General features: G+C 40.7%; 1 protein-coding gene across 2 annotated transcripts; it reads right to left on the bottom strand.

Moving 5' to 3' along the window:
* Positions 1 to 5,880: 5,880 nt before the first annotated feature.
* Positions 5,881 to 24,961, bottom strand: gopc (golgi-associated PDZ and coiled-coil motif containing). Of its 2 annotated transcripts, XM_031304578.2 has the most exons (9): positions 24,440 to 24,961; positions 22,994 to 23,158; positions 16,880 to 16,903; positions 14,143 to 14,318; positions 11,499 to 11,664; positions 11,320 to 11,415; positions 9,604 to 9,768; positions 9,358 to 9,523; positions 5,881 to 7,746 (listed from the first exon to the last, which is right to left on the bottom strand). In XM_031304578.2, the coding sequence occupies exons 1-9, from the start codon at positions 24,698 to 24,700 to the stop codon at positions 7,631 to 7,633; spliced, it is 1,335 nt and encodes a 444-aa protein (XP_031160438.1). In that variant the 5' UTR covers positions 24,701 to 24,961; the 3' UTR covers positions 5,881 to 7,630. The 2 variants fall into 2 exon arrangements, with proteins under 2 accessions (XP_031160438.1, XP_031160439.1); XM_031304579.2 differs by lacking the exon at positions 16,880 to 16,903 and having other exon boundaries at positions 24,440 to 24,960.
* Positions 24,962 to 25,284: the final 323 nt, after the last annotated feature.

The raw sequence follows: 25,284 nt of genomic DNA, 5'->3' as shown, positions 1-25,284 counted from the left end.
TGAACAACTTGAGCCTGACGGACATGTTGCATCTCAGTAAGCTAGCAAGAGTAGGCTACACAACAGACAACTTCCGTGTAGCCTATTTCAAAATAAAAGCACTTCCTGTGACGGTTCGCAGTAAAACTAAATTACTGTTAAATAAGGTTGTGCAGGCTACCTTTTCACAAATCAGCTGTAAATCAAGTACTGTAAATAATGTTAATAGTGAGTTTTAATCACACTATAATTGAACATTTCCTTTAGAGTGTTTTAACCTAAACAACATGAATTTCTTATTGAAGTGCTATAAACAAACATTTTACAACAATGCCGTACTTTTAATTGAGTATTTTCATTTTATCCTACTTGCCTATTATACGTTTTACTTATCTATTTTGTATAGCTTTAGTTACTTTGCATATTTATATTAATTATACAAAATATGAATAATCTATGATGTATTAAAGTGGATAAAGACAAGACTTTATTGATCTGGTGGTGAAATTCACAAGCTAACTGCCAAATCAAACTTCCCCTGTTATGTGATAACATGATAACATGTTACTATGAAAGTAACTCAAAAGTAATGCAAAAGTAGTGTAACGCATTACAATTCAGAGACAGTAATATTGTAATATAACTAATTACTCTCAAATGACAGTAACTAGTAATCTAATGTATTACATTTTGGAAGTAACTTTCCCAACACTGTTCACCGTTGCATTGCCAGTGTGAGGGACCTCATCAGTCTTTGCTACACTTCGTGCTCTTGTCACCCGTATGATCTTGCGGGTGGCTGGCTCTATCTAATTCCAAAAGGCCATCAGGTGGGCATGACTTGCAAACCTGTGGGACATAAGTGTTACATTTCTATATGTTAAGTGTCCATACAAAACATTAAATTGCAAGCATGTTAGCATCCTTATTGACAGTTATACAACATCTTAGAACATTTGGCACTAAGGTCAGAAACTGGACCACGCACACGTCAGTCCTTTTGCTTACTGCTCTTCTCAGTATTTTAAAATACAATTAAAGCGCTAGTAGATAGCCTAGATCTAGATAGTTTTAGATAGATACTTTACTCATCCCGAGGGAAATTCAAGGTTTCCAGTAGCTTACAACAACACACATCACACATGTAACATTTAAACAGATAATAATACTAGTCATTGTTGACAGCTCAAATACATAGGCCTATATATTAAACACATTGGACATTTTAATTTACCTTGTGAAAAACCTTATGTCATCATCAGATCCAGCAAACCGCTCCAAGCAGAACTTGCTGCTGATAGTTATCTCCTCAATTTGATTTCGGAGCCTTGCTATCTCTACACTTAGTTCTTCACTGTGGTCAAGGGACATATCCAGCGCAGCAGGTTCAGTACTGTTGCAGTTGTCATGGTCAGGAGGACAGTCCAATTCCACAGACGGATCATTCATGGTTTCTGTGTTGGGACACTCAGTCCTTTCCCAAACTCCGGGCCGTGGGGCTGGAAGACTGAAATTGTTCCATTCAAACAGCACTGGAACAGCTCCCTTCTTCAGACGTCTGCGCCCAGCTGGAGTCGGAGGCTCTATCACATCTTCACTTAGAAAGTGTCGGCTGCAGACTCGTGTGTTTTTTGTAAGAAAGTTGATTCGTTGAATGTTAATCACCCACCGTCTATGTAATTCACTGTCTTTGGGAAAAGTAAAAAAACTAACAGAAGAATTGCATCTGGCAGACACTGTACATTGCGGCACACAGCAATGATGGCTGGAAGAACTATCATCCCGTTTTTGAAAGGACACTTTCGTACGTTTACACGTCATCGTGTTATAAGTCAAGACAAAGTATTACAAGTAAAAACATTAACATAAACATTAAGATAAACAACAACAACAACAACAACGACGAAAATTAACCGTTTCGGATGTTTTTGACGACAAGCATTCAATGGTAGCATACGATAGCACAGCATTCTACGATAACCGGAAGTTTACATCCATCCTGAGATTTAACCGGAAATACGTCATGCTCGCCTGATACACAGATTTTTTAGCAACTTTTTCTTTTCTATGTTTGAAGAATGAAATTACGAGAGGAGGGTGAGGTGACGCGGAAGTAAAATATTCATTATTTATTATATTATAATATATAATTAATATTATTCATCAATTAATCATATTTACATTCTGTTACATCCTCTCGTAATGTCATTTTCTTGTTTTTTCGTTTTTGAAATCAGAGACCAAACACGGGTCACGGCTTTGCATTTTCATTTATTCGATTTTGAATTGAAACGAAAATAAAAAAAAAAACATTCTTTTTGATTGTTTCTTTGTTCAAATGAAAAAAGAAAGCGTACATGGACACATTTGAAAATTGCAGACAGTGCAACCAATCAGGATGAGGATCAGTCTCCAATATGTACCTACCCTTTCCGTTTCAGTCTTACTAATGCTGTCGTGTTGTGGCTGTTCTCTTAATACATCCATGGTTGTGGCGAAATGCTGTGGTGTTGTGGCGAAATGCTGTCGGATTGTGACTGGAAATGATGTCACACCTGAGTTGACCGCATTCCATTAAAACAAGATGGATTTCGCTGTGGGGTTAGCTCTCTCCAGGTTAGCCAGTTAGCAATACCAGTTGATAACAACGCATTAGGCAGTTTTTTGTGCATACAAACAGCGTAACATGTCCACAGATAGAAGTTGGACAGTACTCCATTTAAGACTGATTTAATGAAAACAAAACAGATGTGCAAATAAACTGTATATTACTACAGCTTTCACTACTGTTAATGCATGGAGTAGCTATGTTGAATTTCAATGTCATTTTGCTCTGGGTACTGTGAGTTTCTCCGACTTCCCAACTCGGAAATCCGACTCAGGGAGCGTGTTTCCAACTTAGTTGTTCCATACTGTTACATATACATACTGCACAACCTGTTTACATTACAGTTTAAACATTTTACTATTACTCGCCAGGCTACCACAGTATTATATTTTACATTATATTTTATTTGATATATATTTTACTCCTACATTTTACCTGCTGCACATTCTGATTTTGTTCCACTTACAAGATTTTTCTTTAGTTTTTAGATATACACTCACTCACTCATCTTCAAACACTTATCCGGGGTCGGGTCGCAGGGGCAACAGCTCCAGCAGGGGCAGCAGCTCCAGCAGGGGACCCCCTGAGCCACATTAAGCAGCTGACTGGGGGATCCCGAAGCGTTCCCAGGCCGGTGTGGGGAGATATAATCCCCTCCACCTAGTACTTGGTCTTCCCCGAGGCCTCCTCCCAGTTGGACGTGCTTTAAACAATTCCCAAGGGAGGTACTCATGGGGGCATCCTTACCAGATGCCCGAACCACCAGCCTTACTGGCTCCTCCGACACAAAGGAGCAGTGGCTCTACTCCGAGCTTCTCACCCTATCTCTAAGGGAGAGCCAACCACCCTCCTGAGAAAACCCATTTCGGCTGCTTGTACCCGCAATCTAGTTCTTTCGGTCATGACTCTGTGACCCAGCCTTCATGACCATAGGTGAGGGTAGGAACGAAAATTGACCAATAGATTGAGAGCTTTGCCTTTCGACTCTCTTTTTGTCACGATGGTGCTGCACCCGCTGCTCAGATTCTCCGGCCAATCTCCTGCTCCATTGTTCCCCTCAATCGGGAACTCAACGACCAAGGTTCCTGAACTCCATAGAGCACAGTTGGATGAAACCAGATATCTAAGAATTCCATTGCCTTTTTAGGGGGGAGGAAAGGATCTAAATGGCACAGGGAAAGAACAAACAAGGACAAAAATACAAGTGGAGAGAGAACAGGAATTAAGGGAGAATTCGTGGTAGGGAGGGGGTTGTTGTGATGGAATATGATATAACCTGTGGATATAACCTTCTTTCCTCAACAAATATATAGGTAACATCTTCGGTATTACATAAATGTTTCATATGTATCATAACTGTCCCAATCACCCTTAATTCACCCTACATGACAACAAAAGAACTTGAACTAGACAACTGAAATGCAGTGAGGATATGCATTTAATGCCCTTGCTGGGCAATGTATACTTTGTTGCTCAAAATGTTAAAATATTTTTAATGAAAATTGAAGCCAAGAGCAAACCTAAACCTAAAACCTTCCTAAAAATCTTCCAAAAGAAATTATTTTATCAGTATGTATAATATGACTCTAGTAACCTTAGCAGAAAAAAAGATCAACGCAATGTTTCCGTCTTTGCAAACTGTTTGTTTTTCCTCAATGCCTCTCAACAACTCTCTACATTAATGTGATCGGCAGACTACCAGCCTCTTTGAGGTGCAAGAAGGAATAAACAAAATGTGCAATGAATACAATATGGATAAAAACAAAAATATACCTAAAAGTAGCACAACTTGAGTATTCAAATGTAACTGTGTGAAAGTACTGATTTTCTCCCAAATGTACTTAATAGTAAAAGCGACAAGGATCATAACCAAACTGAAAAAACAGACAATAAACTTAGTTGAGTTCTTTTGCACAAACCTTAGTGCTGAAGTCCATTTTGGCACATTATTCTTTTGGTTTGTTAGGAAGGGTGAGTGTAGTGGTTATCATCATCCATACTTTTTCTGATTTATTGTTATGTGATCCATTGATTCAAATTATATAATCAATTGCTGTTACTCAGCTTCTACATTCACAAATTGGTATCTATTCCTCAACAGTAAATTTCCTTAATTTTATTTAATGCACATTACACTCATTCATTTTTTTATATAATTCCTTGTCATATTATTTCATACTGTAACCATATATACAGATGTAGGAATACATTCAATGTACTGCGCAAAACATTTGATGTTAATGCACACAAAAATAACTAAATTATAATTGATTGATTTTTCTCGTGATGCCAGGACAGTACAGGTATTTCAATTAGATGCAACAAAAAAAAAAAAACAGGGACTGTGTAAAGAACAAAGCCAAGAGGTTGCTGGCACACACTACAAAGGACCTCTCACAACCATACACTGTATGTGACCAGGAAAAGGCCTCAACAACCACCACTGAAAACAGAACAGCTTTACCAAGTTCAACCCAACAGAAAACAAGTAAAAGGGTTGTTTCGTGAATCTGTAGTGTAATAGGTGTTTGGCAGACACTTGCAGAAGCATTTAAGTCACTGCTGGTTACCATTTGGCTCTTTAGGTCGATCTGTTGGCAGTGCCGGTGCCAGTACATAATGTTCAACGTAGGACTTATGTGCTGTATCAGAAAAACAATCACTTTAAAATATAACAATTTATTCGTGGTATGATGCTATCCTCTGGTGGCGTGTCTATGGGCATACACATTTCTTGAGGGATTCGGGCGCCATGCAAGGGGGCTCAAGACTTTAATGCCCTTTGTCATTTTTGCAGCATATTACATGGTGACATTACACCTTAAAAGTGCAAATTGAGGTAAGAGGTGCAATGGGGATTACCTCCTATGCATTTATGTGGTCACTTGTCGAATGTAAAGGTGCACTAAAGGAATGGATAATTTGCATCTTATATCTATACCTATCAATGTTCATGAACATGTATTATTTCTGATACATTTCATTATGAATTTGATTCATACTAATTTGATATTGCTTTAAAAAACATCATGGCAGTGTTCACTGTGTAAGTGCATCTTATTCTGTCAGTCTATACAAACATTTGTGAAACCGCCTGTTGAAACCCTTTTCAGAGATGCTTATAGTTTTCAGATCACCTTGGGTCGATTAGCCTCCATGTCCAAATTGTGTAGGGGTGCTTGCACCCTGTCATGCTTGCAAGTGTAGTTAGAATTATAATTTATTTACAAACTCTGAGGTGAGTTTAAAGGCACTGAAAACATTTAAAAAAGGCAAAATAAAACTCCAAATGTATTCCAAATAAACCAAATTGTAACCAAACTTTATTTAACGGCTAAATAAATTGTGACTTGAATACATTACCTATAAAGATGCAAATCATATGTATGAAGAGTTTAGAGAGACAAACCAAGCACCAAGGAAACAGAATAACAATAAGCAAGTAAAGAAACTGACATGCGTGAATGCTATAAGGGCACAGAGTCATGGCATACTAAGGGTTCCACTCACTTATGTGCCTCTGAGCTGGAACACTGGCAGGTAGCAGTGGTGACAACAGATAGGGCTGGGCACAATAATGTGTTAAACTGAATATCTTTGCATCAAACAGTACATTGGCTAGGCCCATGTGAGAGAGGGGTTGAACACAATCAAGTTTAGAGTAGTTTGTGTATTTCACTGCATTATACTGTGAGATGTAACACAATGCAATGTGCAACAATAGAATGTAATTTGACAATTATAAAAAAAAAAAAAAAAAATACAGTATTCAGCAACACACAGTTAAGAAAGACCCCATTATTGAGAATGATTGCATTCAATTATATATCATACAAGTGTTATTGTGCCCACCCCTGTATATTCAACATACGGTGCCATGCCAAAATATACTTGTGATGGAACAAGGTTAAAAATCTATGGCGAAGCATCTATCCTACAGTAACCTCTTTTTAATTAGGATACAATACCAGGGCAGGGTTTTCAGGTAAAGTGCCTTCAGGGACTGGGAAGGGTATTTGCAATGTCATTTTTAACTAAAAATATCTAGAGGATGAAAAAGAACTTGCTGCCTTCAGCTTGTTTGATTGTTTTGCGAAATGCTGGCTCCGAAGGGCTAGCCCTTCAGATTTTTAAGTCGAATAAGAGAGGGGAAAAAAGAATACTCATAAGATACTTTTGCACTGTTCTATATGGACATCTTTAAAGAAATTTTGCCCCCCATTCCTCTTAATTATTAGTATGTTTGTTCATGTGGTTGTAAAATATTTAGACCCTGGATACATAACTCAAATTATTTACCTAGTTTTGGTTTTTAAATGTGTTATTGGTGACAACAGGCAAGATTTTACAGCATTTTCCATTTGATATTTATTTCACAGGGTTTTTAAATTTAATCATGTGAAAGAGCATCAATGGCCTTGCTCTTGCTAACTACAATGATCACTTAGATCAAACAGATTTATTCTCTTTTCGTAAAAAAAAAAGTAATTTCCTTTGAGATATTTTCCTGGCTTCCACCAGGGTCCCTGTAGGACAATGTAGTCTTGAATAGTTCGTCAAGAACAGATAATAGAATAACTGTACAAACAAAAGCAAAACACGCCACAATCATTTCTCCAAAAGCTGCCTCTGAAAGACATTTTCAACAATGAATAACCTCTTCTTTCATGATGTCAGTGTTACTCCATGACACCTACTTCCTTCTGCTGTATTCTCACATACAGCTATCCTGTCAATTTTCATTATCTTAATATAATATCAAGAAAAAAAAAATCACACATTGTTCAGTATCGCTCCCTCCTCTACAAATTTTACACCTCTGCTTCTTCAAATGTGAACTTTTACCCCAAATCATTGCCACATGCCCAGGCCAGACCCCCAAATCCCACCACCCCACAACACCAAGAGGAAAAAGGGAAAACAGACTGTTCATTTTCCCTTGTCCCTAGGCTTGTCATAGAATTCTTTAATTCAGTTCTTTGAGAGGGATTTTTTCCACAAATCCTCGTTATATCTCCAAATCACAATGGCTAGGCTGAGCCTTTAGGAAGAGCAGTCAGTCTCAGGAGACTTTGAAGGGGTTTCATCTGAAGTTGTCTCAATGGAGATTCCAGTGTCTCCATTCTCTGGTCCATTGCTCAGTGACATCTTTTCCAGAGCTACAGGGTGGACACAGATTCAGATGTAAAATAAGTAAAATATGTTGTTCTACATCAACCAGAAAATATTACCCATAACACTGCAGAGTAATGTGGTGTCTAGGCTTGTTTAATTCAGCAGCTCAAAGTGGAGAGGAGGCATGGTTCCCTTTTTGGATCACAATATTCTGGGGACGCCATGAGAGGAACTGCCCACTGGGGAGCTCCCTGAGAACTACCTCCTGTCTGGGGCTTTTTTCGGTTTGCACTGGCAATAGGAACATTGAAGTGACGTAAGCCAGCCGGTCCGTCTGCCTGATAGTATGTGCCCACTGTCAAAGGTCATTTCCACGTTTTCCATTCATTGTCTATGTAAGCAAATGTGGCACGCATTCTGGTAGCGTCGCAATGACTTGGGAGAAGCGGGGCGTTGAGTCGCCCACTCCTCATTTGCATAAAGTTAAATCAAGCTACTATACGCAAATGTGCAACTCGACTCACCGCCTCCAAAAACACTTTTAAAGTGACCGTTTTCGATCTAAAATGAAGACAGGTGGCAGCAAAGATGTTTCTTAGCAGCGGGGAGTAAGGTGTTCGGCTCTTTTTCTGAACCGGTGTGGCATGAAAGTATGGTGGAATTTGCAAGCTAACTAGCCAACTGGCGGACAGCTGGCTAGTTTGCTAACACTTGCTAATTCCGTCATGCTTTCATGTTCCACTGGTGTCACTTATCAGGCGATAGCAATGTGCTCTCAAGAGTGTGTGGATGAAGCATTAAGTTGTTCAATTTTAATCTTTTAGTTAGCTAGCGGCTAAAAAATGGTGGTTGCCATCTCAGTTTTCTTTCTTGTACTGGGGGAGTACCTACTCTAAAGTAGGAGCTAAAAAAGTCCCTCAAAACCGTATTCTAAAAACTACTATCATTCATAGTTCTTGCGGTGCAGACAAAACAAAAAGGTATGTAATATTGCTGTACAAGATTCCTCTTTCATTCCTTCTACCTGGTTGTCATTATTCATAACAAGAGATCGATAATTTATATATTGCTCATAATAATGTATTACTTTGTGAGCTCTTTGCAACACTAGAGAGCACAGATAAACATACCTGCTTTCAATCACTGGATTTTCATTTCCCCTCGTAGCTCCATGTAGCACTAATCATCTTATTTTAGAATTTAATCATTTGTTTTGTATGTAAAATCTTGATTTTCAAAGTAGTAACTATAACTGTGGTTTAAATATTCAAATATGTCCCTTTGAAATGTAAAGTAGAAGTATAACGTATCATAAAATGCTACAAAAGGGTACATTTTTGGAGAATGGGAGAACTACTACTCTAACATTATCTATATTCTCTGCCTATTCCGTAGATGCCTGAATGCATTCAGGCAAACTCACTGATTGTTTTTTGTCCTTTTGTTGGGAGTAGTAGTACTCAAGTCTAGTGAAATTCACACGGATATGGCCCACAGAGATTCGACGATAAACACACCGATTTAAAAACTACTGACCTAATAACTCCATACTATTAAATAAAACAAATATTCTATACATTGAAAATGAAAACAATGTATTTCATACAATCAAACGTTTTTAAAGTGAGCATTCAAAACCAGTTTTGAAAACTTACCCTGCAGTGATGCCGAGCTGTTGCTGGGTGCCGCTGTGCTGCTGTCCTCCAGTTCATCTAGGTAGAGTCGATAGCGATGGCCACTGTCGTCTTCATACTCCACATTCTCATCATCGCTGTCCACCTCTGGAGCCACATACACCACCTCAAACTCTATCTGTCCTCGCTGACACAGACACCATGAATGAGCACTTTGAGGGAATGGGTGTGATGTAGTGTGCGCATGTGTGTGAACACCTGTGTTACCTGCTGGGACAGAATGGTGACAGCCTCCTTGTGTTTGGCATCCCGCAAATTGATGCTGTTGACAGCAAGGATGGCATCCCCGACATGCAGACCCCCACATCTGTCTGCAGGCTGACTTGGATGGATCTCTGAAATTAGAATGGGAACACCGTGCTCCTTCCCACCCTGGTGAGAAAACATACACAAGTTAATTATTCGGGCAGGTTATTTTTTGGTGATGTCAGGAATGTTTTATGTTTGAAGGGGCGACAGCAGGGCGCAATCCCCCTGCAGCTGCCGCTACAGGCTACCTCCAACCCTACTAACGACCAGTACCATCACCTAGTGTAATCTCATCATGCAGCTAAATAGAGCGAGCTGTGGCTTGAAATAGAGGAAATGGTTAGCAATAGGACACGATTATAACGTCTATAAAGTCTTGCTGATTCATATCATTTAATGTTATTTATATACCACATAATCCAACTTTGAATCTGATAATGCTCCAGAATTATTTCTCTTTATTAATATTGGTTTGTCCACTGCTGGTGCAGAGGTGTATAATTCGGGGGAACTTCGGTACCAGTAAAATTAACTACTACATTGTTTCCCACTGTGTGGTTGCCATGGTCACATGAAATAATTGAACCATAATCAAACTCGGACAGAAGCGGCAAATGGGTGTGCAGATTCACAAGAGTAGCAGTCTGTACATTGCAGACAATGGCAGCAGTGGATGCAAGACCAAGCTGTCCTGTAGAAATTGCAAGCTTGAAGTATTTTCACAGTCATTCCCTGTATTGTCAATAAGAGTCAATTCTCTTAATTTCCAGTACCGGGTTGCATAAACCACCTGATGTTTCATACTTAAGTTTGTCCGCAAAATATTGCATGGGTCCCTTAAAATATTCTGAAGAAAATGTTTACTGAGGACCTTCTAAGGATTTCCTCAGAGATCCTAAGCTTTTTCCCTTAGAAGTATTGAAGTATTCCCTTATTGTGATTTCATGCAACTCATTTTTTCTACGACATCCTCACGCCAAAAACACACTGGCCGCGGAAGCGCCGCAAAGTGGAGACATTTTCATTTCGGCGCCCATGTTATCCAATCTGTCAGTTCACACCAACTGCGATCAGAAGCGTTGCATTGCATTAGATGCTGCAGGGATAGCTTCGGCGTCTCCTCTATATCTTCCGCAAGCCGCGAGCGAATGCGTCAAGCCAGGTACGTTTCAAATTTCAAAATAAAACATCCAGGTTTATGGTGATTTTGGACTTCTGTCTCTAGAGCAAGACAGCGGTCAGGCACAGAGAGAAAGAGAGATAGACTGTAGGACAGGCACAATCTTGAGCAACCTTAGCCTAAGTGGTATCATGCAACTGGGTATAGACCCTTAGTTAGCTGCTTTTAGTTCAGGATTTTCAAGCATGTAATGTTAGAAAAGCCAGTAAAGTTTAGCTGGTACTGTGCATGAAAGCCTGGACAGACATGATCTGCATGATCTGAATGGAATAGTAATTAGAATAGTTAGGACACCTCCCTGCAATCTATTCAAAATGAACATCAGAATAAGCCAGAGGCTTATCTATTGTATAAGTTTATTCCCTGCTAAGTAAGCAGGTTTGCATTCAAACTTATGGAATTGTTGGCTGACTTTAAAGAGATCTTGGTTGCAATTTCAACAGACTGTCATAGCCACTTTCAGGAAGAAAAGAAAAACAGCTGTGACTTCTTACTGTAATGGAGATTCCAAGACCCTCATTATCATCTTTGACTAGCACCACTTTTCTGATAGGGCCAACTCCCTGGGTTTTCTTCAAGATGTCTGGGTCCTGTAATTACATTAACACATTAAACTTTGGAAGCACAAATAAAAGTATCAACACTTCTAACTGCTTTGTAGTTTTACACTCACATGTCCAACAGGCGAGGGCAGAGGTTTCTTAGGATCATTGCGACCCCTACATGCTCGGATGACGGTCTTATGGCGGTGAAGGTGAATCTCTGCCTCCAGTTGGTTCCACAGCTTGTCATGTGCAGGTCCTTTCATGTCTCGGCCCAGTAACTGGATCTGCTGCACCCTGGAAGACAGATCAAAAGTTTATGCTGTCAACAACAACAATAACAACAACAACTTAGCGTCCTCCACCTACCATGGTGTTTGAAATGTATTACCACATATTTAATAATATGTACTGTGTTCTATGGCTGTACCTGAAACAGATTTTCGTTTTAACTAAATCGCATTTCTGAGGGGGTAAATGTTTGTGAAAACGTGTGAAAATGCACATGCATCAGAACCAGCAACATTTTTTTTTATTTTATATGTCCCATGCTTGGGTTAACAAAATAGCTTCATTGCGCCCCCTACAAAATTTCAAAGAAGTAGCCCCTGCAGTGGTACAGGAAATCTCTGGAACAAGCCAGAAAAAGTTACTTTTCTGATGACCCACGGATGTGGAATAGGGTTGTGCCGTGATGGCTGACCGACATCACGATGGAGAGCCACCATCGTCATGCCATGCCCCCCACCCTGTAAGACACACACTAATCCTAGGGCTTTGGACGGGAAATTGACAACTGCGTCGGTCTTGAACTAACAAAGACACTTGTGTCGGGCTTTGCGCTGTGCAGGGTGAAAGATAGGGCCCCTTAAGTGGAAGCTACCTTTTTTTTCCCTTACACGCAACCTATTTGTGAAAAAGACCATCGCTTTGAGCAGACTGGATTGGCTGTAGTGATAGTGTCTCTCTCTCTCCCTGTTAGTAGTAGCTCACTCTACCTGGACTAGTAACGTATCAGCATGCGGTAAGGTCATGCTCTGCGCCTCGGCTTGGACACAACGGTCGGTCTCGAGCGAGAGAGAAAAGGCATTAACGTGGAACGCTATCACACTTTCCTTTCTCTCCTCATTTGACTAAGTTTGTGGACACTACTGTGTGCGTGCATCAATAAGTAAGTCTGATGTCCTGTGGGTACGGGACGATGTTATACAGGATTTATGAATGTACGTTAGCAACAGTAGGCTAATTCACGAGGGTGTTATTTTATGTGTGAGCTAATATTGCACATCTGTTCATGTGTGCTGCAAGAGTTAAGTTTCTGTTTATTGAATGCGTTATTCAGTGCAAATATAACCGAGAATGTAGTTTAATCTCAGTAATGATGGTATATTAGGTTATTACTGTCGCTCTGTTAAAGGCAAACGTTCCACTGTATTGTCGTTACGCAGATCACGGAGATCTGATTGAGTATATAGACTTTACGGCACCGTAGTTAAGTGAAAGTGGGTAAAGTTCTAATTTACTGCCCCTACCAGCAGGCAGCAGCATAGCCATGTAATACTGTCTATTTACAGAGGGCATTTAAATGTATGACTGATCGTTTCTATGTTAACTGTTAGCCCATAGTAGTAGAAAAAATATTTATGTAAAGAGATATAGTATAGAGATATAGATATCATCGTCCATCGCAATGGTTTACTGTAAACATTGTCAACTGCCAATTTAGGGGACATCGCCCAACCCTACTTTGGAAAACCATTGTCAGTTAACACAGTTCGTCACTACATCTACAAGTGCAAGTTAAAACTCTACCATACAAAGCGAAAGTCATATATCAACAACACCCAGAAACGCAGCCGGCTTCTCTGGGCCCGAGCTCATCTGAAATGGACTGATGCAAAGTGGAAAAGTGTGCTGTGGTCTGACGAGTCCACATTTCAAATTGTTTTTGTAAATCATGGACGTCATGTCCTTGGGGCCAAAGAGGAAAAGGACCATCCACATTGTTATCAGCGCAAAAGCCAGCATCTGTGATGGTATGGGGGTGTATTAGTGCTCATGGCATGGGTAACTTGCACATCTTTGAAGGCACAATTCATGCTGAAAAGGTACATAAAGGATTTGGAGCAACATATGCTGCCATCTAAGCAATGTCTTTTTCAGGGACGTCCCTGCTTTTTTCAGCAAGACAATGCCAAGCCACATTCTGCACGTGTTACAACAGCGTGGCTTCTTAATAAAAAAAGTGCGGGCACTAGCCTGGCCTGCCTGTGGTGCAGACCTGTCTCCCATTGAAAATGTGTGGCCTGTATGAACTGCAAAATACGACAACGGAGACGCCGGACTGTTGAGCAACTGAAGTCGTACATCAAGCAAGAATGGAAAAGAATTCCACCTACAAAGCTTCAAGAATTAGTGTCCTCAGTTCACAAACAGTGGTAAACATGCCCCTGTCCCAGCTTTTTTGGATTGTGTTGCAGGCATCAAATTCAAAATGAGTGAATATTTGCAAAAAAACAAGTTTAAACATGAAATATCTTGTCTTTGTAGTGTATTCAATTGAATATAGGTTGAAAAGGATTTGCAAATCATTGTATTCTGTTTTTATTTACGTTTTACACAACATCCCAATGTCATTGGAATTGTGGTTTGTACATTACCCCCCTTATTATATAACTTGTAAATAATATCATCCGCTGTAACATTCTAACGTAGTATCTTCTTAGCAAACCCTCAACTTTTACATAATATGGTTTGTGAGCTCCAACTTCTTACCTGCCAGCCAGTTCCTTGTCCAAGTATTTGGCAGCCAGTCTGGCTCCATACACTTCGGCCTGCAGTACTGCCATGTGTCTGCGAAGAGCCTCATTTTCTTTCTTAAATAGTCTCCCTTCTGTTTCCAGCCTTGCCTCTGCTAATTTCTCCTTCTTGCTGACCTCAAGCTCCTGTTCCTAGAACAAGCAAATCACACACACACACACACACACACACACAGCATTATAAGCATGGGTGGATGAGGGAAAATCCTGTTAATCTATGGCAGCATAATACAGTACCATTTAGCAGTGGTGGTTGTCACACTAGTTCTAGTAGAATAAGTGATAATCAAATAAGAATTGTGGGTTGAATGTTTTCCTGTGATTCAAACACATTACTTCCAAATCTCTGAGAAAACTGTGAAAAATAATGGGAAGAAACAGTTGCAGCTGAAAAGCTGATGCAGTTATATTACTGTTATAATGGCATATCAAAGTCAGTATTTGGCTTTGACAGATAGATTTGGTCTCAGTTTTCAATATTAAGTCCCCGTTCAGATTCGGGATGGGCCGGTATATGATTCCGACGGTATGATAACCTTCAGCAAACATATCACAGTTTCACGGTATTGCAGTAATTATAGCTTTTAAATGTCTTTCATTTTTAAACACACTGCACACTGACAGGGAGTGGGATTTCTAAAGTGCATTTTCTGTCCTTAAAGACTCATTAAAACAGCTCATACCTTAGGAACGGTACGACGGAAAATTTAAGTGGTTTTGAAACCGTGACTTTTTTAAACCGCAGTACACCTTGAAACCAGTAACCGACCCATACCTAGTTCAAGTTAAAAAGTAATATATTAAAAATGTGTGCCTTGTTTAGTTCGGTTGAATTGAAACATGGATTGCATAGCAATGTTTCTGTCACAGAAATGTACTGCGGTCAAGCTTGCATCTCCATGGCCAAACCAGCTGCTGCTAAAGTTGGAGATGGACACAGGCAGAATAGAGAGAAGTATTATATAGCAGATATAGTAACATCGCTCCCGAAGCAATGTCTGGAAAATTATTTAAATGAAATTAGCTAGTTTGACAATGGAGATGCGTGAGGCAGCTACCTTGACCACAAAAATGCACTAGCCAGAACACAGGACTTTCTTTTTGTATTTACTTTCTAGCTCCAGCCCCAGACACATCTGACCAAAAAGCAAAGTGAATGTTCTCGTGTAGTTTGTAGTGATGCATTTTGGTTGGCTTGGAGTTTTCTCCGTGTGAAAAAAAAAAATGAACCAAGTTTAAAACCTCATCAACTGATTCGGACCAGAGCCAACAAACAATAGGTGTGAAAACGCACTTAAAGCAGAATTAACATATCTTTTTTTACCCAAGGGTGAGTGCGACTAGCAATAAACACTACAATTACATATTATCGCCATAAAGTTCTTATAGTGAATGTGTTGGCATGCTATACACATCCAACAGAAACAGAGCAACATTTACAATCATGTAGCAAATAAATCAGTCACAAGTGAGTCCAATATTCTATAGTCTTTTAAGCTCAGTTTTGGTCTTCACTAACTCTGATTCTTTAGGTGCTAAATGCTTCACTATGTTCACCAGCTAGTTACAAATTTTTCGTAATTTGGTGCTGAGCTGGTATTATACAGCGAGCGCCTTCTGTGTCTGTAAATGTTGCAGATGAGAGCTGTAAGAGTGAACCAAAACAGTAAAGTTGTGGGCTATAAAATCAAAACAATGAGCTAAAAGTAGCTAAAATGCTTTGTAGAGCTGAGTGGAGCTACAGAGTTTGTGATAGTCTGTTGGTTTGTCACTATGAGCGACCTCTTTTACATTACACATAGTCAATTGACCTATTATTATATAACATATTGAGTAGTTCTCTGGCCCCAATGTATAAATCCAGCCTACTGCATCCCTGAACAGGATAGTTGAGCAAATGTATGGGTGTCTTTAGATATTATTTTCAAAAACTGTTTTGTAACTCTCAAAAACAGCAAAGTCTGAAGTTACTGAAAGAAACCAGATCATTATTTTTTTTTTTTTTTATTTTATTTGCATTTCAGAAAAACATTATTTTTAGAGCAGCAGAAATCTGTGAGACACGTAACTCAAAACCTCAGCACATAAAACTGAAACTATCTCCTTAATCAAACACGGTTAGATGTACTAAAAGAAATACATTTCATGTAATATGGGTGTATGGACAGTTAAAGAGTAAATTTGAGTGAATTACAAAGGGCAGTAAGGTGCGGTTTTACATGTGCAAGATTCCTCGGAGTCTATGTAGTACATGAAGCATGATAACGTAAATAGAGTAAGTGGCCTGAATTATTATGTTTGTTTACTCTAAATTAGTACTTAGTACTAGTATCATCATAATGCAAGTACTACTGAATTTAGCTTAAGGGATATTTAAGCCAAAATACTGTAGGTGCCACGATTCGATTTGACTTTCAATATAAACATTTTCTTTCAGCACGGCAATGCCACAATTATTGCCACTAGATGGCAAAGGGTTCTTTACAACATCAGTTGTTTTTTTTTATTAACAAAGTGCAATTGAAAGCACCATTAGTTTACTGAAATGTACATTAACGCACCATGGAGCCCACATGCTTTACATTAACATACATTAATTTACATTGTGTAGCTTCACAATCTATATTCAATCCAAACAGCTCATTTTAAAAACCTGCAAATATCCTGCAAAATACACCCATGCACAAACTTACCATCTCTTCCAAAGTTGATGCAGGCTTTAGGAGAAAGGAAGCAGAGCAAGAACAGAAATAAGTCATAGATTAGAGAAATTCTAATTTTAGGCAACAGAGATTGTGAGTTAACCATTTATACAAGTGGCAGATATATTGTAAAGAAACATGCACATCAGTTGAAAAAAAGTAATTGAAAGGAGTTGAAGAAACAGGAAAGGAGTAGAGAGCCCCAAAGCAACAGCAGCCTACGCTGGCCCCTTTAAGCTGCCTACACGATAGGCTGTAAAACCGCTTTGCGCGGTGGCACCCAACTAGGAGCTGCGCTACCCCTGGCGTTGCGCACCGCTCGGATTTGCTGCTTTGCACTACGCTCAAAGTTCAAATTATTTCAACTTTGACCTAGTTGCCGCTGACCTTTCGAAAGCGCAACCAATAAGATAACAGCATGGCGTTACCTAGCAACGGGAAATGGCTTCCTTGCCACCAGGGGCGGAAATACAGGGGGGCAAGGGAGGGGCAGCTGAACCCCCCACTATAGGGCCTTGCCCCCCCAGCTGCCCCCCTAACTTTGGTGTTCAAAAAACAGTACTTGTAAAAACAAACTGCCACTATGTCCACAAGCTTCTTAAAGCGTAACTTTCGCCAAAATGCAACCTAGGGTCTTTTTGTCAATGTACCTGAGGCAAACTTTCGTTTAAAAGCATATTCAGGACGGAATCGCCACTTTTAAGATTTACCGTATTTTCGTTTTGAACAACTCACCGTAGGTCGTAGGTGTTTCCGGCCGCAGCCATTTTATCAGTCAAAAACAATTGATTTCCGAATGCAACATAACACGGAGGAGAGTAAAGATGGAAAGCTCCTAAAGCTTAGTTCCATATAAATGCACGGATTATTTCTTGTTTTGTCGTTATTGAAAAACAATATTAATCTCGTAGTTGAAAAAGAAGCCTCATATGGAGTCCGTTCATTCGCATTCGGATATTGACTCGTTTTGACTGCCGAGGTGGTAGCGGCCAGAAACAACAAGACCTACGGTGAGTTGTTCAAAACCTTTTTTAGTAAACTCTGGGTACACAAACAATGTTGTCAATGCTTTCGTTAAGGTGTAGAGCCCCTGGCGATACTTCGAGCAAAGTTTCATGTTGTGTCGAGCCTTCTTAGTGTTTTAAAAATAGCTACTTTGAGGCTAGCATAAAAGTGCCCCTAGCACTCCCATTCAAAAGGCCATTTGACCGAAAAACGAAAATACAATAAATCTTAAAAGTGACGATTCCGTCCTAAATATGCTTTTAAAACGAAAGTCGGGTAAATTCACAAAAAGACCCTAGGTTGCATTTTGGCGAGAGTTACGCTTTAAAACATTGAAACAATTAATTTATATTAATTAAAGATGCTCTAAGCGATGTTGGGTGATGTCACTTCTTGTTGACGTTCAAAGTATTGTCAAACAAAACGGAGGCTAGCTCGCCCCCCCCCCCTCCTCATCTTGTCCCCTCCCCCTCCCTAACTAACCCCCCCAATCCCAAATCCTTCTTGTCAGTTATGGGCTGGAACAGTTTGTTATGTTTCGTGGTGCAGGTTGGCGCAGTTTGTTTTTGTTGCCGTTTGTGGAGCCTGGGCTATCTACAGAGACCATGTTTTTTTACAGTGTGTTCCGGGGACAGGCAGCTAGCGGATAGTGAAGAGATATTTGCTGTATGTGACAAAAAATGTTGTAGCCTAAAAAACGCGTGACATCGCTTAGAGCACCTTTAATAATAAATAATAATTGTAGATGTAATCTTAGCCCCCTGCCCCTCAAATACTCGCCACGTGCCTGCATCAAACGTGCAGAGCGGCGTTCGCACAGTCTGGCTCGCACACAGCGAGTCTGCTGCGGTGTGGTGGCCCTGCATCCCGGCAAAGACTGGAGCGACTGAGCTGCCCCCGAGCCTCTGAAGGTGAAGTCAGTTTCCCCAGGTGAAGTTTAAACATACATTTAATTTAAAGTTACATTTGTAATAAATGTAATGTATGCTAAAGGCAAGTCAGCATCAACAACAGCGCATCTATTACGTTAGCCAAAAGTCAAATCGCTCCCTTATGACTTGTAACGGCATACTACAAAATATTACAAACTGGCATGTTTGAATTCATAACGTTTAAAGAGGGTCGCCGTTTCGGTGGTGTTACGTTACAACACACTGCTTGCTGAGACCGATCATTTCAATTCAATTAAATTTTATTTATAGTATCAAATCATAACAAGAGTTATCTCAAGACCCTTTACAGATAAAGTAGGTCTAGACCACACTCTATAATTTACAAAGCCCCAACAATTCTAGTAATTCCCCCAAGAGCAAGCATTTAGTGTGACAGTGGCGAGGAAAAACTCCCTTTTAGAGAGAAGACACACCAGCCCCATAATCGGCCGTCGGACCGTCTGGCGAGGTCGGTGACTCGAGTCTGTTCGGTGTGTCCCGTGCCGTCGGCCGTCCGAGGAGCCGTCGGCATTCATTTTGGCCGACCCGACATGTTCAGCTGGGAGAGGGCAGTCGGGACTCACCCGGAAATGGGGAGTGGATGAGCCTCTCAAAATCTGACGAAAATCTTTTAAACTGACCTTTGTTGATCTGAAATGAAGACAGATTCAGAAACTGCATGGCCTATTTCTCGCTTAAAATGTTTTCAGAAACACGTTTCAGTGAACTATTTTAGTACAATATGAGATCGTATTCTGAACAAGCCGCCATGACAGTCTGGCTGTGAATTTCCGGAGAAAAAAGAACCACGTGACGCGTTCGTCTAATCAGCTGCCGGTTCTCATTTTCTGGGGAATAATCAGACTGTTAATGGAAACAATACAGAGCAGCGCTGGTATGGAGACGTATTACGTTTCGCGCACGCGCAGAGCATACGCTCAAGTTGGCGTCGCCTCAGTGTGTTCTGAGGCATTTTTTTGGACCTCGGGGACCCGACTGATCAGTCCGACTGCCTTTTCTGCCAACGGTCGGCCCGTCTGGTTGGTGTGTCAGGGCCCTTAGGAAGAAACCTCGGCAAACCCAGGCTCTTGGTAGGCGGTGTCTGACGTTGCCGGTTGGTCATTTGCATGTGATTAGTTAAGGAGTACTATAAAATCCACTTCCTCTCGCATATCACGGCAATAAGCCTGCACAAATTAAACCAGGTGACATCCTTTACTGTCAAACTGGGAAATATTTTTAGTTTGATATTTACAGGTCAGACACTTTGTTTATAAGAAGAACAACTCGCTGGAAACCCCATATGATTCGCATAAGTTATAGATTTTTTCTTAACAATAAGCAGCAGGAACATTTTATATCCAAGTTCTATTCTGAGAAGTTAAGCTTGAACCTAGGTAAACTTGCATGCTTAAGAACATTATGGTGTACTTTGCTCAACTGTGTCTGAAATGGGACCAATAGCCATGGGGTTGACTCATCTATTGTACTTATTGCTGGCAACACATGTGGCTTATGCTAGCGCCAATACTTCTAATATTCATCACAGAGCAAGGAGAGGGTCGGGTAAGCCAGAGCAACTCTTTCTCCCAGCAGCATTTAAACAGCCCCTCCATTGAGATTCAGAGAGGGCAATCCAATCCATAACTAAAACACTGGGCGTGTTTATAATGAAAGATACGCAGAATTTCAGCATTTGATTAAAGTAACGTTATGTGAGCTGCTATAATATCCACTGTTGCCGACATTTCTGCAACACAGTAAATCCCGAGCTGTATTTTTCTTGCAAAGGAATATGAAAATAGAATGAACCAGTGTTCCCCCAGTGTTTTGCAAGCCTGGTGGCCCACCAGGCCTAAGTTGCCCCCCACCAGGCCTAAGCCACTGGGAATTATTTTTTTTTAATGTATTTAAGAATTTTTTTTTTAACTACAGGTACAGTAAGACGGCTCGGTTGAAAACTTACAGTTATTGTCTCCTTTTAGCTTTCAGCACCGACTAATGGGCTTACCCACTGTTAGTACCAGCTCTACTCTACTCTACTCGGCTCAACCGCGGTGCCCCGTCCTCCATTTTCCATTGCAGATTTAGTACCGCCTCATGCCTGAGGCGAGCGTGGCTGGTCGTCATAGCGATGCCGCAGGAAACTGCCGTGACCTAACGCGACACACACACACAGAACGTCGAAGGTGTGTTGTTTATGACTCTCGGCATGTGGCTGTTCCCACAGCCAGAAGACACATTTTGTTTCAAAAGAAGCTGGAGGCAGCAAAAAAAAAAAAACACAGCTGGCTAAACTATTTAAAAATGGCGGGTTTGTTCAGGACACCCCCGTCTGTCGCTAGCAATGATGACGCAGTGATTAGTGACGATTCTCTCTGACCAATCAGTAGTCTGCAGGTTTTCACGTCACCTTTTGGTATCGCCTCAGCTCGCTTGGAACCTCGACGGAGGCGATATTAAAAAAAGTACCTGTTGGCAGGTACCAGGGACTTTTTTTCAGAATGGAAAACCAAAAAAAGCGAGTAGACTCGAGGCGAGGCAAGCAGGTACCATGTAATGGAAAAACGCCATTAACGTAGGGCCCTATGGAATCTGTCTCATAGCTTTTTTTAAATTCTCAATTTCGCAATTCCATCCATGATTCTGTTATTACAGAAACTATTGGGCTGTACATAAATGCTGCCATCAGTCTGTGACTGGCCCCAGCCAGGCCCTCGTCGGAAAAAGACACTTGCCACCGGGCTAAACAACTTTTCTGGGGGAAACCCTGAATGAACAGCGCAGTTTTGTTTTAAAAATGAAAGTTCTATGAATTCCAGATGACCACCAGAAACCGTGCTTAACACTGAATATCTTCCGTCTAGCGCACGCGCAGGTCGAGTATTTATATTTACAAAGTCACGTGTGACCTCGGGATAATAAGTTATTAGGTATAAAGTTTCGGTGTCATCCACAAGCTCATTCCTACAGAATCTTCTTCACGAGATTCTGAGTGACTGAGACCTCTGGCGGTTGACATCTCTGAGGTGAAAAGATCCACCTCTACCCTGAAGAAACCCAAGATTCTGTGTACCACTTCTGGATGCAGTGCCCATAATGCTATTTTTCAAGCTACTGTAGCTATCATATTTCACGGCACCCACATGAACACAGTTTTCATGGGAAATCAGCCGTTGAGGCTTTTGTCCCTGTTGGTCACTCTGCCTGAGAAGAAAAAGCTGTACATGGCACTATGTTAAAAATAGCCTGCTACATGTGAATTTCAGAGGTGGGGTAGCTAAATGTATCCATAAAAAAAAAAGTCTTAGCAGATATCTTACAACATGTTTGATCCAGCAAAAGCAGTGTTTATATGTGCAGTTTTTACTCAGTTTGGGAAATTCTGCAAAGTTAACATTAGCTCAAGTTGGCTGGTTGACTAAACAGGGAGGACTATAAATAGCCTCTGTTGCTTTTCTTTCTAACTTTGAGAGTGAATTGCCCCACAATATGAATACAGTTTGATTATAACTTTTATTTTGTGATAATGTTATTGTATAATGGCAGTATTACACTAGAGGGTGTGATTTAACGTCATGTTATTGGCACTATTTGTTTAATATTGCTTTAGTGTATGATTGATCCAATTGATTCTTTTAGTTGACCACAAAACCAACAACCAACTTGGTCAACAATGATGAGAAAACAGGATTGACAATTCCCCCAGTTTATTTTCTCTCTCCACCCCTGCCTAAGTGTGCACGTCCAAAGAAAAAAACAAAAACAGACACAGCGTAGCTTACCGGCTGGTAGACGCAGGGTAATGTTAGTTACTGGTAGCCTGCTAATGGTGCATTCAATTGCGCCAAAAAAAACCTCAAACTGTTGTTGCAAAATACCCCTCTGCTATCTAGTGGCATTGCCGTCCTTGTTGAAAATTGAATCGGATCTTGTACTTAAAATCCAGTATCAAATTGAATCGTGACACCCCTAGGTTACACGCATATCATTTAGCTGCAACATCCTCAGATTGACTCTGACTGCCAACCTATGTTTTATGTCATACCATCCTCTCCCTCCTTTTCTCTTTGTATCTATACTGTCTCTATCGAATATTGCCCTATTGCAAAACTTAGAATTTATTCAGTTTAAGGTGTTGTGGACAGCATCTCTTTCTCCTACTTACCAGTCTGTCTTTGATGGATTCAGAGTCCTCAGCCTGACCTTGCTTAGAATGAAGCTGCAACTGGAGAGCATGAAGCTGCAGGAGCTGGTCATGGACCTCCCTTTCTATTACTTTTCGCTCAGCCTTAGCCTCAGTCAGCTCAGAACGGAGGTCCACCAGCTGAGCCTGGAGAGGTAAATAGATGGAGGCAAAGAAGAGTGTGAGGGGAGGATATCAGAGTCAGATATGTCAGGTCAGAATGAACACTGCGCTGGCTTTAGATAAACACAGAACAGTCCCAGCAGGACTAGCGAAAAGATTCAGGTCGATAACGATGATAAGCTTTGGAAATATTTACTTGATAACACAACTGCCCATCTGGCTTTTCGGCTTCACAGTCAACTGTCACATACAACTTCTCACCAGCATACCAATTATTGACATGTAATATATTTGTTGATTCTGATATGCTGCTGTATACTACTCAAAAGAGTGTCACTACTGGCAGATATCACTGTCCATCAACATACCAGTGGTGTGCCAATTCTTAGTGGTGTGCCACTTTAACTGGTGTTATATCTTTCCTGAATCCTCAAAGACTGTGATTGGAGGGTTTGAAAATATATTTGTGGTGACTTTTTTCATCCAGATTATAGAGGCTAATGAGAGTGAAATGCATACAAAAACACATTTTAAGTGATATATTACAAAGACATGCGTATATATATATATCCAAATATATGTGCAAATTAAATTTATTAGCCTACTTATCTACATTTGAAGATTGCATACCAACTTGTTAGGGCTCGAAATACAAAGTTTATGACTTGGAGCCTGACTTGAGACTTGTTAGCCTTGATTTAGAACTTGACTCGGACTTGCCTGTCTTGACTTGGGACTTCAGTGCAAAGACTTACTTCTTTATTGTCCGTTCAGGCACTGGCACAGTTTCAAAAGTATCGTTTTAGCACCAGTATCGGAAAAAAAACCTAAACGATACCCAACTATCAATGACAGCTGCCTACAGTGTGTTGTTTCCTTCAAGTATAATGTGATGGGAAAAACAAGCACCTCTCAGTAAAACACAAGTGGCATGGCATTTTTATACACATCAGGGACATTCCAATAGTCAGCAGTGGCATATGCCAGTAAATAATCGTTGTGTTCCTGAGGGCAGTGGTATGTGACAGTGGAACACCAGTGCCATAATATTTTCATGTACTAGGCTATTTGTAGGTCGAAGAGGGGCGACATAGATTAGATTAGATTAGATTCAATGTTATTGTCATTTAGCAGAGTACAGGTACAGAACCAATGAAATGCAGGACGGGCATGACATAATGTTACCAAATGACAGTAACAGTTACAATAAATCAGTTGTTGGTCTTACAATGAAGACTGAATGATGATTAACCCCACATACCGTTACAACTAACGTTAACCGTGCATCTTACAAGAGTTACTAACCTCTAGTTTATGGTTCAGTTGGAAAACCGTCTGGGTTTTGTGACAGAGCTGAGCAAAACAGGAGCTTAGGCTGGTCATCTTCTGCCGACCCTCGTACGTAATATCGACTTGATCTGGGTCTATTTCTCCGAGCAGCAGATCCACATCCACGAAGGCCTTGTCAAACTCTTTCTCCAGCACTTCTAGCCAGCGAAACATAGACATACCGGGGCCAAGGCCCGAGCTATGACCCGTTGGGGAGGATCCAGCCGAAGCGGACATGGCTAGAGCAATACAGAGCCCTACGCTAACGTTAGCGTACTAGCTTTTATGGTGAGTAACGTTAACGTTAATAGATCCCCTCCCTGTTTGCCACTGCGAAATAACGTTGAAACCCGACGACTAGATTACGTGTTGGGTTAGCGGAGAGAAGTCTTACAAATTGCGTTTTCTGATTATCTTGTGAAAAGCACTAACATTACCTGACCAGGAAGTCAAATATCAGACTCACGATCTGTGAGGCCAATGGGCCAATCAGGCATCTATCTTCTTCTTCTGCGTTTTTATTGGCGGTTGGCAACCAGCTTTAAGGGGCATTACCGCCACCTACCTGTGCCACCTATGGATAGGATCTTTTGAGAGAACATAGATCCACTGTCTATGGCTAGATCAGATCTGCTATACATGTCGACGTAGTTAGGTTTACACATAAGTAGTGGGGATTGGTTGATTGGTTAGGGTAAGAATAACAAGGTAAGCCAATCAGAGGCATTATAAGGCAAAATGGCCACGAGGCACGTCCTGTGACGTCGACACGTCTAGCGGATCCAATCTAGCATCTACCGAATCAGAGACGGAGACTTTGC

Source organism: Sander lucioperca, chromosome 19, assembly GCF_008315115.2.
Source record: "Sander lucioperca isolate FBNREF2018 chromosome 19, SLUC_FBN_1.2, whole genome shotgun sequence".
NCBI classification, from domain to species: Eukaryota; Metazoa; Chordata; class Actinopteri; order Perciformes; family Percidae; genus Sander; species Sander lucioperca.
Note: the sequence above shows the minus strand (reverse complement) of the source record. Positions and strands in the feature narration are given on the sequence as shown.